Genomic DNA, 11,782 nt, shown 5'->3' with positions numbered 1-11,782 from the left:
TGACGCGTTGCAGAGGAGCCCGGAGGTGCCGGTGTTGGGGAGGGCGCGAGGTCCCTGGAGATGGCGCTGTCAGGGGGGCGGAACAGCCCTCCCGCATGTTTTGGGAAGAGGCCTGAGCACCGCTGTGTGTCACCCGGGCTGGCAGGACCAGTGATGACAACAAGGCGCCTCCTCCTGTTTCCAGAGGTTTGCTCAGCCGCCCTTGCCAGCCCATTCCAGCCTGACTAAGAAGGAACGCGAGCAGCTCTGGGGTAAGAAGGCGATGGAGATGAGGAACAGCAGTGGGGTCAGGTGAGTCTGGGGGCTCAGGGCTGGTGTCTGCATGGGTTTATTTTCTGTGCCAGCAGGAGCTCAAAGGCCAAGCACCAAGGCAGAGCCCAGCACAGGCTGTGAACCCTCAGAGGTGCAGAGCAGGACAAGGAGAAAAGGAAGTTCCCGTGGGAAGCAAATTGCCGCCAATGAGCTCTGAGGCCAGGCTGCCCAAGGAGCCCACCTACAAGGTCTGCATTCCACTGCAGCCTTAAAAGCAGGCTTAGCAAGAACTGAATCCAGCTCAGGAAAACCGCTGAGCTCTAGATGTGTTTCTCTCAAACAGTCGTTTTTGCGGCGGTGGTGTCAGCACGCCAAAAGGCCCACATCTCCACATCATGTGCTCCACTCTTAGGCTGGGTTTTATGTTTGCTTGAATAACCACCTGTAAAGAAGTCAATGGCATGATATCTCATGCCAGCGTCCACTAAGCCTGCTGCAGAAGGAGAAAGAGCTCTTCCCTCCAACACCCGCCCTCCACCCCCTCCCAAAAATCTACTCATTCACTGTTCACTCTCAGTCCTTCATTCTTCACAGCTGGATGGCAACAACATGAGGATGAAGTGATCAACAATCTACTTGGGAGCTGGAGCGGGGAAAATACGTAGAGGACTCTCAGGTCTCATTTCGAAGACTGGGAGTTCTTAAAACATGGAGAGGGTATAGTTTTGCTGAATTTGTCAGCCACCTTCCGCTATTTCTTAGTCAAACACACCAATATGGGATGTTCCTGTTACTTGGCTGTTGCATATTTTAAAACATTTGTATCTTTAACAACTATTGCCTCTCTTTATTTTTACCTTCCCAGATTGTTTTTTTTTTTTTTTTTTTAATTTAATTTCTTGTGCTTTTTGATGCAGACAAGATGAGAAAGAAAACAACTGTCAAAGGGAAGTGTCTGCTGTATTGTTAATTTTCAATGACCTGACGTGGCTTTCAATATACAACACATCTGATTACAAACATACCAAACGAGGTTTCTTTCTATCATAGGTAGTTTATTGTTTGAAAAAATGTCTTAATATCTCCATTAACTGTCAAGAAGAAAAAAAAAGTGACTTGTATTAATAAGATTAAAGCCACTGTAAACTCAGTCAAACTTGAATTAAACACCACTGTCAAAGCACTATCTAATCAGAGCAAATCCCCAACTCAGAATTACCAAATAGTGATGGACTACAACCAAACCACTACAATAATACAGAATCAAAGCTTCTGACTTCCCAGTTTTCGTTTGAACATCTTCTGCTCTACCTGGCTCTCTTGGGTTTTTTTGCATCTTCAAAGAGCTCAGCATTGGGAAAACCTTCATTCTCATCCTCTCTTCTTCTCTTCCCTTGGAGTCTCTGTTTATTTGCTCTGTCATCTCCAAGTGGGTTTTTCACCTCTTTTGAGTTTGTTGGATTTTCCGTGCCATGGTGCTCTCTTCCAGAAGGCTTTTCAGGGTGATCTCCAGCTATACAATGATTTTCATGGCTGTGCCCACCAGGGTAATCCTCCCTACGTCCCCAAGCGTAAGGCAAAATCTCTCGTCTGGTCTCAGGTGGATCAAACCTCTCTGGAAAAAAGTTCCCTCTGTTCGGTGGAAGTGCAGGCTGAGCACCAGCAGCACAGCCCTTGTCAGGCTTTCCAGACCATTCCCCATAGTTCCTCTCCCATTCTCTGTATCTTTGCTTTTCAAATGGATCCTGAAATTCAACCGATCTGCCATAGGCAGCTTTCATACCATATAGTGGAACCGCTGTGTGTCTGTTAAAATACTCCCTTTCTCCTTGCCCTTGAGGTGTGGTCCTTTGAGTGCGAGACTGGCCTCTGAATACTGGAGACCTTGACCCTGAGCGGTGATCACCACGCCACCTTGACCTGGAGCGATAGGTGAGACTCTTCCCTTTGCCTCTTCTTGGAGACGGCGGCAATGGCGAGTGGGAGCGGGAACGGGAACGGCTCCGTGATCGAGAGTCGGAGCGAGTGCAGGAGGAGCCTGATCGTGACTTGCAGTGGGTGTACGAACTTCCAGGGTAAGACAAAGCACTACAGCGAGACTTGGACCTTAAAAAAGCACAACACAGAAAAATAATGACACTATTTCAAAGCAGCCACTCTCCCCAGTTTTTTCCTCTCAGATTTGGTTAGGTTGGTTTTTTTCAACATTTCTGTACGATACTCACAGTTCCCAGGCTGCTTTGTCACCTGCTGAGCACATTGCCCTGGCTCTCATTGACGGACCTTTTGGAGTGGGGAGAGGAGAAAGAAAAAAATCCCATTCAGTTTATCTGGAGAGAAGGTTTTTAAGGAAATTCTAAGGTTATAGTTACCGGTTGTGGGGCCTGATTGTCCTTGGGGGCCCAGGAGATGTGGTAAAGCCGCTTGTCTTGGAGCAGGAACCTGACAGTCCTGGGGAATAAAGGCAAACGCATGGAAAAGAAGCCCTACTGCAACCCAAAACTCATGGTGTATATTGCAGTAAACCTCACCTTCTCTGCTGACAAACTGCTGATGGGCAGAGAGGAAGAGCTGGAAAGTTCCGCGTTTGTCACCAGAGCAGCAGGAGGTGTCACCAGTGGTGGCGGCTGCTGCCAGAGCTGCTTACGGACCCTTTCTGTGTAGACAGTTCCATTTCTGAAGTTGTTCACAGCCTAGAGGCAGAAAAACCATTTACAGAAAGGTGACGTCACAGAATATATTCCAGAAACTTCAGCAGATCTCCACACAAAAGCCTCTGCAGAGTCAAATTACTTGTGCATGCCTGCAAATGCCATCAAACCTAAAATAAATCAACATACAGAGATAGGAGCCTGTCACATTAAACATGGATGTTAAGGATTGGTATTTAATCCTTCATTTAATACTTTGGTATTTAAACTCCTTCAGTGGTAACGCTGAATTTGAATGTGAGGCGACCACGCTAAACAAAACTGTGACCCGAATGGGACAAATTGTCTCTAAATTTAGAGTTGTGACCTTGTGGAACAGCAGATAATGGGTTTGAACAGGAAATTCAGCCTTAGGCATTTCAGCCTTGCTTAAGGAGACGTAAATCCATATGTTTTACACACAGCCTTTTCTTGCAATCAGCTCATGTAAAAGTCACCGCGTTACCTGGCGTAGGAACTTGTTGGCAAATAAAGCATCCGGAGAAACATCCGTCCGGTGACAGGTTGGGCATTTATGTTCCTCAGATTCCAGTAACGCTGTCCTGATACCTGTGAAGAATTAGAGCCATCCAAGTATTTTTAGCCAAGCTAAGGACATTTTGTGGGTTCTAATCAATTATAAAAACACTTAGATGATTAATGGGGAAATATGGTCTGGAATTAAGAGCATGAAGCTCTAAATGTTCAATAGTGTAAAAAGTTTCTCGTATGCAGCAAATAACTATTGAGTTTCGATATTCTGCTCTGCAAAGGAAAGCTTCTCCAAGCTTTGGGTTTCACCAAAGGGAGATAAGAGATGGAATTTTCAGAGACAGTGACAACGCTTCTTCCCCCATCACCACAGGTGCTGCCAACTCGCTGCCGTTGCCGCTCACACACTGACGCGGGGTTTCTCTCGTTGCCTTTCGGGTCAGTCCAATTAATCCCGTACTTACGCGTTAATAATCGGTATTGCGTATTTTCCGGTGTTTGTCAGCAGCGCGCCCCTTGTGCTGGGATCCTCAACCTCCATCAGGAAACTCCTGGGAATTCCTGTGCTCTTTTTAATCCTGGGAACAGGCTCAAAAGCTTTGTCCTGTTAGGAACAGAAATGCAGACATCTCTCATCTGGAGACCCACACTTCAAATGACATTTCAGTGATGATTTTAACTAGCGAAAGCTTTCAATCCTCTCCTTTTGCCAAGCATAAGGGCTGCGTGAATATTCAACAAAAGACTTGTGTAAAGGAAACACACAAATATCCAACAGGTGGGGTCAGCAGAAACATCTCGGGTTTGTACGGAATCCTGAAAACTGCAAAATGTCATTAAAAGAGTTCAAAACAGAGAATTTTCCAGTAATACTGAAGTGGATAAACAGCCATGAAGGATCACAGAGGATGCTCTACAGCCATATTTATTGTCTACTCCCTAGAAAAAGAACACATTACATTAGAATTCCAGGTTGTCCCTCCCTGAACTCCTGGGTCCCTTGGGGCTCTCCCAAGGTAGTTCAGGGAGGGACCCAGGACTTCAGGAGGGACCCCAAACCCTGAACCCCTACAGAGCCCCATACGATACTCATAGTGCCCCATAAGTGACCCTTAGCCACCCCCGAGTGCCCCATAAATGGCTCATAGAGCCCCATAAGTGACCCATAGAGCCTCACAAGTGACACATGGAGCCTCATAAGTGCCTTTTAGTGACCCCCAAGTGCCCCATACCGACCCACAAGTTCTCCTTTCATGCCCCATAAGTGCCCCATAGCACCCCATAAGTGATTCATAGAGACTGGGTTCCCCCCTAAACTCCTGGGTCCCTTGGGGCACTCCTGGGGCCCCCCCAAAATCCTGGGTTGCTTTGCAACGTTGCTGGACAACCTCTGCATTTCACCCCAAGAGAAACAATTCTTCATAGGATAATATTAAAATGGAATATTAAACATCACGTGTTTGGAACGCAAACCTTCCGGCTCTGTTTGTACCTCTGTAACTAATCCCATTTTCTTCTGAGCTACGTGTAGAACAATCTGTATTATCCAGTATTTTTAAGCTCTAGATAATTCGATGGAGAAGATCTCCACTGTCCATTTAATTGAGAAAATGGAAATTATTTGGACCTTCAAGCATTAATCATTCAGATCAACCACTCCTGGTTTTGTTTTTAAATGCATTTACACGCTTTCATCCACAAATCAGCCAACTATGTTCAACTTTTTATTTAATGGTTCTTTCATATACACGTTATTTTTTCAATGGTGATGTAACGCAGGTCAACAACTACGAAATATTTAATTCATCAGAATAATCCAGGAGTTCAGGTGGGGATCCCAAGGGACCCAGGAGTTTGGGAGGGACCCAGGAGTTTGGGAGGGACCCAGGAGTTCAGGAGGGACCCAGTCTCTATGAGTCACTTATGGGGCACTAGAAGTCACTTATGGGGCTTCATGAGTCACTTGTAGGGCACTATGGGGCACTAATGGGGAACTTGTGGGTTGCTATGGGGCACTTGGGGATCACAAACAGGCATGAACTTCCCCATGAGATTGCAGAACCAAGGACACATTCAGAATCGAGATTTAGATTTCCTTTGGTGGCTGCCTTCCAATCTGATTCTTTTCCTGAATGTATTAAATTAAATGAAGGAATTAAAATGCCAGAAATTTTAATTTCTGCAGCGAGAGAGGGAAGAAGATCCCAGTGGGAAGAGTTCTCGGGAATGAACTCCAGCCTCGAAATTCAGACATCACTGTGCAATCGTCCACGTTACAGAAACGCTTCTGTTCTGGCTGTTGCAAACCCCCCTGAAATGTCCATAACTGAATTATTCCATGAAAATTGTGTCAGCTTCCGGCGCAAAAGTAATAAAACATATGAAAAACAGTACAAACAGCTTCTGAAGTGCTGCCTCTTTGCATCTTGAAGATGAGCGATTCTGCAACGGGACGTTGGGGCTGAGACATCCCAGGACAGTATCAAAATACACACACATTTTCAAGGCAAAATAGAGACTTTAAATTATCAAATATTAAAGTATTGTTCACATTACAAGACTTGTACAGCTATAGGTCGCCTTATAGATTTAAAAATGGGAAGAAAACACTTTTTTCTAAAGTATTTGACAAGAACATATACCTTATATTCTATTGCAATACCTTAATAAGCTGTGCCAGAGAAAGAGGTGCAGGAGAGTCATCGATCTGTTCACAAAAAATGAAACAGGTATTCAATGGTACATTCCAGACAGAGCGCAGCAACCGCGGGACAGCAGCACAAAAGCACTGTCACAACTTCAAATGTTGTCGCCGTACTGTTCCACAGTCATGGGCGAACCTTACAGCGATTTATTCCTGCCGCACCGAGTTCTGCTTTGAAATGCATACAGAAACATGGAAAAAAGCCAAATAAACTGTATTTATGAACACGGAGCTTGTGTTGATACACATGCTAGTGAAAAATAGAGAAAAATAACTGTTTTCAAGAAACAAAAACCCACCTGAATTAGTTGGAATACAATATATGCAGTTTCCGTTAAAATAAAGACAAAATATCAAAAACCCGTCAGAGACACATAGTATTCAAGAAAAGCAACAAATCCAGGTCCAGACCATTTACCAGTCCAGTGTATCCGTGTGTTTCTCATTTATATAATATTTTAGCAGCAGAATGACAGTGTTTGCAAACCTGAAGAAAAACACCGCCCCCTTCCCAAAGGTGAATTCATAGCTGTGTAGCAACGATATTGAAATTCACGGCGATCCATCAAAGCCATTTTTGTACTCAGAGGGGCCCAACAAAATCACTGCAATCACACGGTTTTAGGAACAAATGCCCAAGTATTTAAGGACACGCCAAGGAAGCACGGAGCTGCACAGCAGTGTCCTCACAACAACGGCGTCACTCACCTTCTACCTTGCTGAGGCCAATATTTACAACATTTACTGGAAAATACATTCTGTTAATGCTTGGAAAACTCATACAAGGCTGCGTTGGTTACAATTCAGCATGGTGTGCAGGAAAAAGGGTCAGATAATGTTTTTACATACGGCTTTTGCTGTTCCGCTCACCGGCTCCTTTGGACAAAGGTTCTATGTCACCCGGGTGGGGCAGCCGAGCGCCCCCTAGGGGAGGGGGAGCCTGTCAGCCCCGGGCTGTCACTGCCTGCTGTCCCCGCTGTCACCAGCGAGGCCTCTACAAACCAGCCATAACTTCCCCAGACTTGGAGCCAAACTGCTCCAAGGTCTCCAAGACAAGTCGAGAAGAATGACACGGGACAGAGGGACCTGATGCACCCACACTTAGACTTGTTTCCAGTCCTGCCTCATGTCCCATCTCTTGCTGCTCCCGACTGAGCTTCCTGGATAGGGACCTTGGTCTTGGTTGTTGCCGGCCTGGTCCAGGACTGTTGATGGACCCTGTCACCAGCAACCAGCTCTGCCTACTGCATCCAGACCCTGTGGGACTGTGCCCCTGCTGCTGAGTGTGCTGTGGATGCTGCCATCCCCCTTGGCTCCTTGCTCGTCACCGCTCACACAGACATCCTGCTCTCGCTGCTGCTTGACACAAACTTCCTTCTTCATGGGATCTCTGCCTTTAGAACCTCCTCAGGTACACAGGTTTTCTAAGATTCGTACCCTCTATAATAAAACCACTTAGACATCCTCCTGATGCAGAAGATAATTTGACTTATAACACTTAGAAGACACCAATGGCCCTAAGCCCTTGTCTAATCTCTTTCTGAAAGTATTTATGTCTCACTTCAGTAATGTCCCATGCCATAAGCAGTCACAACTTACATTCCAAGAGGGAAAACCACTTTTTCCTGTATATTTATTTGCTCCTTTATCTTTGTGTCTCAACTTTCATATCACAAGAAATAGGGAATAATCATTCCCAACTCTCCCCCTATCCTCCTCCTTTTTTTTCTTTTTTTTTTCCTTTTTTTGTTCCTTTTTTTTTCTTTTTCCCCAGGCACCATGGTCCATATCCCTGCTCACCCTTCCTGTCCTCCTCTGTACAATTTCAGGAGCCAGAGCCTAAGCTATCGTTATCACAGACCTGCTGATGCACTGCAGCAAAGACACAACGCATTCCCTCACTCAGACCAAGCGTAGTGCAGGGGGAACATGTTCAGCGTAGAAAACAGTTCATAATACGGAAGATGAACAGAGGACGCTGGGAGGCATTCTTAAGTTCAGTACTTTGTTAATATTATGTGACTAAGACAAAAATTCTTATTCTGTACATGTAAACACAAAACTATTCTACACTGTACAAATTTCATCCCGATACACGGTGCTCTCATTTACTCCTTAGATAACTCTGGCCTCAGCCTCCCTACACTAACATTAATAGAAAATGTTCCCTTTTCCCAGGTCTGCTGGAGGACTCGTCAGCTACTTGCAGACTTTCCTCTTACCCTCAGTCCTTGAAAGTTTACCCTTCTTACACTGGAAAAAAGCAAGACTCAATGCATCTGGCAACCAAAAAAACGTTCACAGCAGGATTCTGATTTGCAGATGTCAAAGAATCCTGTTATTAACTTTGACCTTCAATTTTTCTTATCAAAAACAGAGAACGAAAGTTGGTACTGAAGTCCACATTCTTTAGTTTAATCAAGATTAAGATAATGTCCAGAACTATAGAGATATTGATCCAGACATATTAGAAACAAGCAATGAGGTTTGGAAAAAAAGGTTTCATTCTGTTATAAACAGCAAACACAAATTCTTCGTGAACAGTTTATTTGCTTATTTTCCCAGCTGAAGCCAGTCCAGAATTTAGTCAGGACAAATATGAAGATGAGATTTTAAGACTGATTTGAAGACAGCACGAAACACTGAAACTAGGCTTCTCATGAAAGAGAAGTTCTATTTAGATCCTTTTAAAGTGAAAAGCAAGTATTTGGTATGAAAGGGAAGAACATCAAAGCAACCAAGTTAAATGCAATATTAACACCAGACACACACTAAGAGCAGAACTGCAGGTGAACACGTTAAGGTAAACGAGTGTACTCAGTCTGACAAAACAACAAAGAAAAGTAGTTAAAACTACCGTTACAATAAATCTCTACTATCATCCTAAGCGATACTGTCTCACTGTAATATTCTCTATCACTCTGTTCACTGTTGTCTTTTCTATTTTACCTAAATCCTTAGGGCTGAGGATGATTTTTTCCATTTATTTTGCTACAGGACTCAGCACCAAGTAGTCTGAGCACTAACTGAAGCTGACAGGCACCCAAACTACACAAATAAGTTAGAAAGCCTGGAGCTCTACTGTAATAGTTTGGTCAGCGGTAGAAATGTGAATGAGAACTTGAGACAGAAATGTTTAAACCAACATTATTTAAGTGGCAAAGATCAACACTCCCACCCAACTTGGTGTCATCTGCAAACTTACTAAGGCTGCACTTGAACCCCTTGTCCAGATCATTGATAAAGAGATTGAACAGAACTGGCCCCAATGTTGAGCCCTGGGCAACACCACTCGTGGCCGGCCAACACCTGGATTGGATGCCATTCACTGCAACTCTTTGGGCCATAGTAAAGCTTGAAGTACTATTTTATTAACAGCCAATAAACTTCAAGCCTTCTACTTTCATATTCTATGCATTCTTTTAAAAGAACTTTTTGTCCTGCTAAATGTACAAACTTCAAACAACTGTAATGCGTTGTTTTGCAATGAACCACTAATATTCAGAGATGCTCTATCCCTGAGACAGAACAATCAGGATAGTAAAGCATCAGTTTGAAAACGGCAAGATGGAATTTAAGCATTCTGCCTTGATTAATTTTCACAGACTCTTCAATGCTGACAACTCTGAAAACAGAAAAAATATATTAAAAATGCAACATCTCTAACAGAGCAACACCCAAGTAACAAACCGTATTTTCAAGATATGATGGCTCAAAAAGGCATCAAATGTACACGCATCCAGAGAATGTAATTAAGACAAAAAACCATCTATAAGAATTTTTCAAAAGTATTTCTTTACGTTCTTTTGGAACCACTCAGTCACAATATGTTGGCTTCTGTCCAACAGAACTGGAAGCATACACAGTTTAGACTCTCGTTCTTGTACCCACTGCAAAGAGCATTACAGAGCTTCCATCAACAAAAAAACTACAGCAAATGGAACATGAGAAGCACAAAAAGAAAAAAAAAAGAAAAATGATGATACAGAAATGAGAATTTCGGAGGTTGTCCAATACTCTATCATTGCCATTTCATACATACATTAAAGAAGCAGTTAGACTTTGTAAACACTTGCTGAAAATGAACCTCCCCAAAGCCTCTGACATACATCTCTTCAGGTATACATAATCGATTTTTTTTCACTGGGTTGCTTAATAACCTTAAAAAACATTGTCTGAATGTTAGTCAATATTTACTAAATAGAAATAAATTCATCAACATATTAAAGTTAAACCATAGTTATAACCTCTATTTTACAGAAAAGGCACGAAGAGAACAACACTGAATATAAAATAATTTTAACAACTCCTATCCCATTCAGTCATTGCCTTCCATACAAAGCTGGATGAAATTTCCACATGCTTCTGGTGCTTCTTTTGACCATAGTTCTGTATCTATATCTCCTGCTGTTGTCCGCGACAAAACCTATAGAGATAAATACATCATTAGTTTTATCGTAACTTTGTCACTGTGCAAATAATATCTTTGCTAAGTTAAACCAGTGCTTCTGAACTCCTTACATTACTAACAGCAGCAGACATTCGAATGTGCCAGGCAGCTGCTGTTATCCCAGACAGCATTGCCAGTTCCTAAGATGCAGTTCTGGATCGATACACATGGCAAGGCTTTGAGGCCAATAAGCTGTGGTACCCGACACACGAGAGAAACCTAGATACCCTTTCTCGCTTCCATAATGAAGCAACATAGGAAACACAATTCTGCCTTAAATCTCCAAAGGCATTATACCTCTCTCATGAGCAATACCATTAAATCAAATGAAAGATCATATTAAAATGAAGAACTTAGGCTACAGTCAAGAACAGAGGAAACGAAACCCTTCAAGGGCTGCTGTTCCATGGCCCCACACAGCACACACCGCCTTCGCCTCAGGCCGCATCTTCAGGGGCTGCACCGCCCCAAACTATTCAAACCGGCCCCGCAACGCGGACACCACCGCCACCACCACACCCGTGTCCTCCTCACCTCCCCCAGCCCTGCCACACGCAATTCCTTCACACCCCGCACCATTCAGCAGCAGCCCCTGTGCACACCGCGACCCCCGCACCCGGCTCCTCGCAGAGCGCGCGATCCACGCCCCGAGCGGCCCCGCGCCGCCCCGCGCCCCACGCCCCGCGCACGCGCGCCAGCAGCGGCTCCCGCCCGCAGCCCCCTCCCTGCGGGGCAGCGCAGCTCCCTCACCCCCGCCGGCCTGGGCTCGCCCACGGCAGCCCCTGCCCCCGGCGAGCCCCCCTTGCCGTTGGTGGGGGGCTCCTGGATGCAGATGTTGCTCATGGTGGGGAAAAGCGAGTCCCAGCAGGGGACCAACCATCCAGGCCCGGCAGCCGGTTACGCTTCGCCTGCAACGCTGCCCGCCCCTCCGAACCTCCCGCCATCTCGGACGCATCTACGCAGCCCAGGGAGGTGGGGAGGTAGCTGCCCAAGCCAGGAGGAAGGAAGAAGGACGAAGGGATGAGTCCCCGTTTGAAGTCTCTACGGGAGTCACTGAGGAACAACTTCCTTTCAGAAAGACCTGCAGCCTTCTCCAGACATCTGCAGCCCCTCCCCGTGACTCCCGCCCGGTGCTGAGGTCCCCCGTCCTCCCTGTGAGAGGTACGGTCCAAGAGTGCGCCGGGCAAAGCCTTC

The 11,782-nt window shown here is 45.1% G+C and overlaps 1 protein-coding gene and 1 long non-coding RNA gene across 2 annotated transcripts; both read right to left on the bottom strand.

Annotated features, from left to right (window-relative positions):
* Positions 1 to 1,302: 1,302 nt before the first annotated feature.
* LOC136112385 (E3 ubiquitin-protein ligase RBBP6-like) lies at positions 1,303 to 3,512 on the bottom strand. The gene is made up of 5 exons (XM_065857026.2): positions 3,409 to 3,512; positions 2,784 to 2,945; positions 2,625 to 2,703; positions 2,478 to 2,535; positions 1,303 to 2,358 (listed from the first exon to the last, which is right to left on the bottom strand). Exons 4-5 carry the CDS (start codon positions 2,525 to 2,527, stop codon positions 1,560 to 1,562), a joined length of 849 nt encoding a protein of 282 aa, XP_065713098.2. The 5' UTR covers positions 2,528 to 2,535; positions 2,625 to 2,703; positions 2,784 to 2,945; positions 3,409 to 3,512; the 3' UTR covers positions 1,303 to 1,559.
* Positions 3,513 to 3,519: 7 nt separating this feature from the next.
* LOC139825575 (uncharacterized) lies at positions 3,520 to 11,477 on the bottom strand. The gene is made up of 3 exons (XR_011735703.1): positions 11,339 to 11,477; positions 6,097 to 10,564; positions 3,520 to 4,038 (listed from the first exon to the last, which is right to left on the bottom strand). It is a non-coding gene; the product is annotated as an uncharacterized lncRNA (long non-coding RNA).
* Positions 11,478 to 11,782: the final 305 nt, after the last annotated feature.

The sequence above is a fragment of the Patagioenas fasciata genome, chromosome 25 (assembly GCF_037038585.1).
Source record: "Patagioenas fasciata isolate bPatFas1 chromosome 25, bPatFas1.hap1, whole genome shotgun sequence".
NCBI lineage: Eukaryota > Metazoa > Chordata > Aves > Columbiformes > Columbidae > Patagioenas > Patagioenas fasciata.
Note: the sequence above shows the minus strand (reverse complement) of the source record. Positions and strands in the feature narration are given on the sequence as shown.

Coding starts and splice junctions, on each gene's coding strand:
- LOC136112385 (XM_065857026.2), bottom strand. CDS start 2,527: ATGAGAGCCAGGGCAATGTGCTCAGCAGGTGACAAAGCAGCCTGGGAA. Junction 2,359..2,477: donor GACAAAGCAGCCTGGGAACT/GTGAGTATCGTA, acceptor TGCTTTTTTAAG/GTCCAAGTCTCGCTGTAGTG.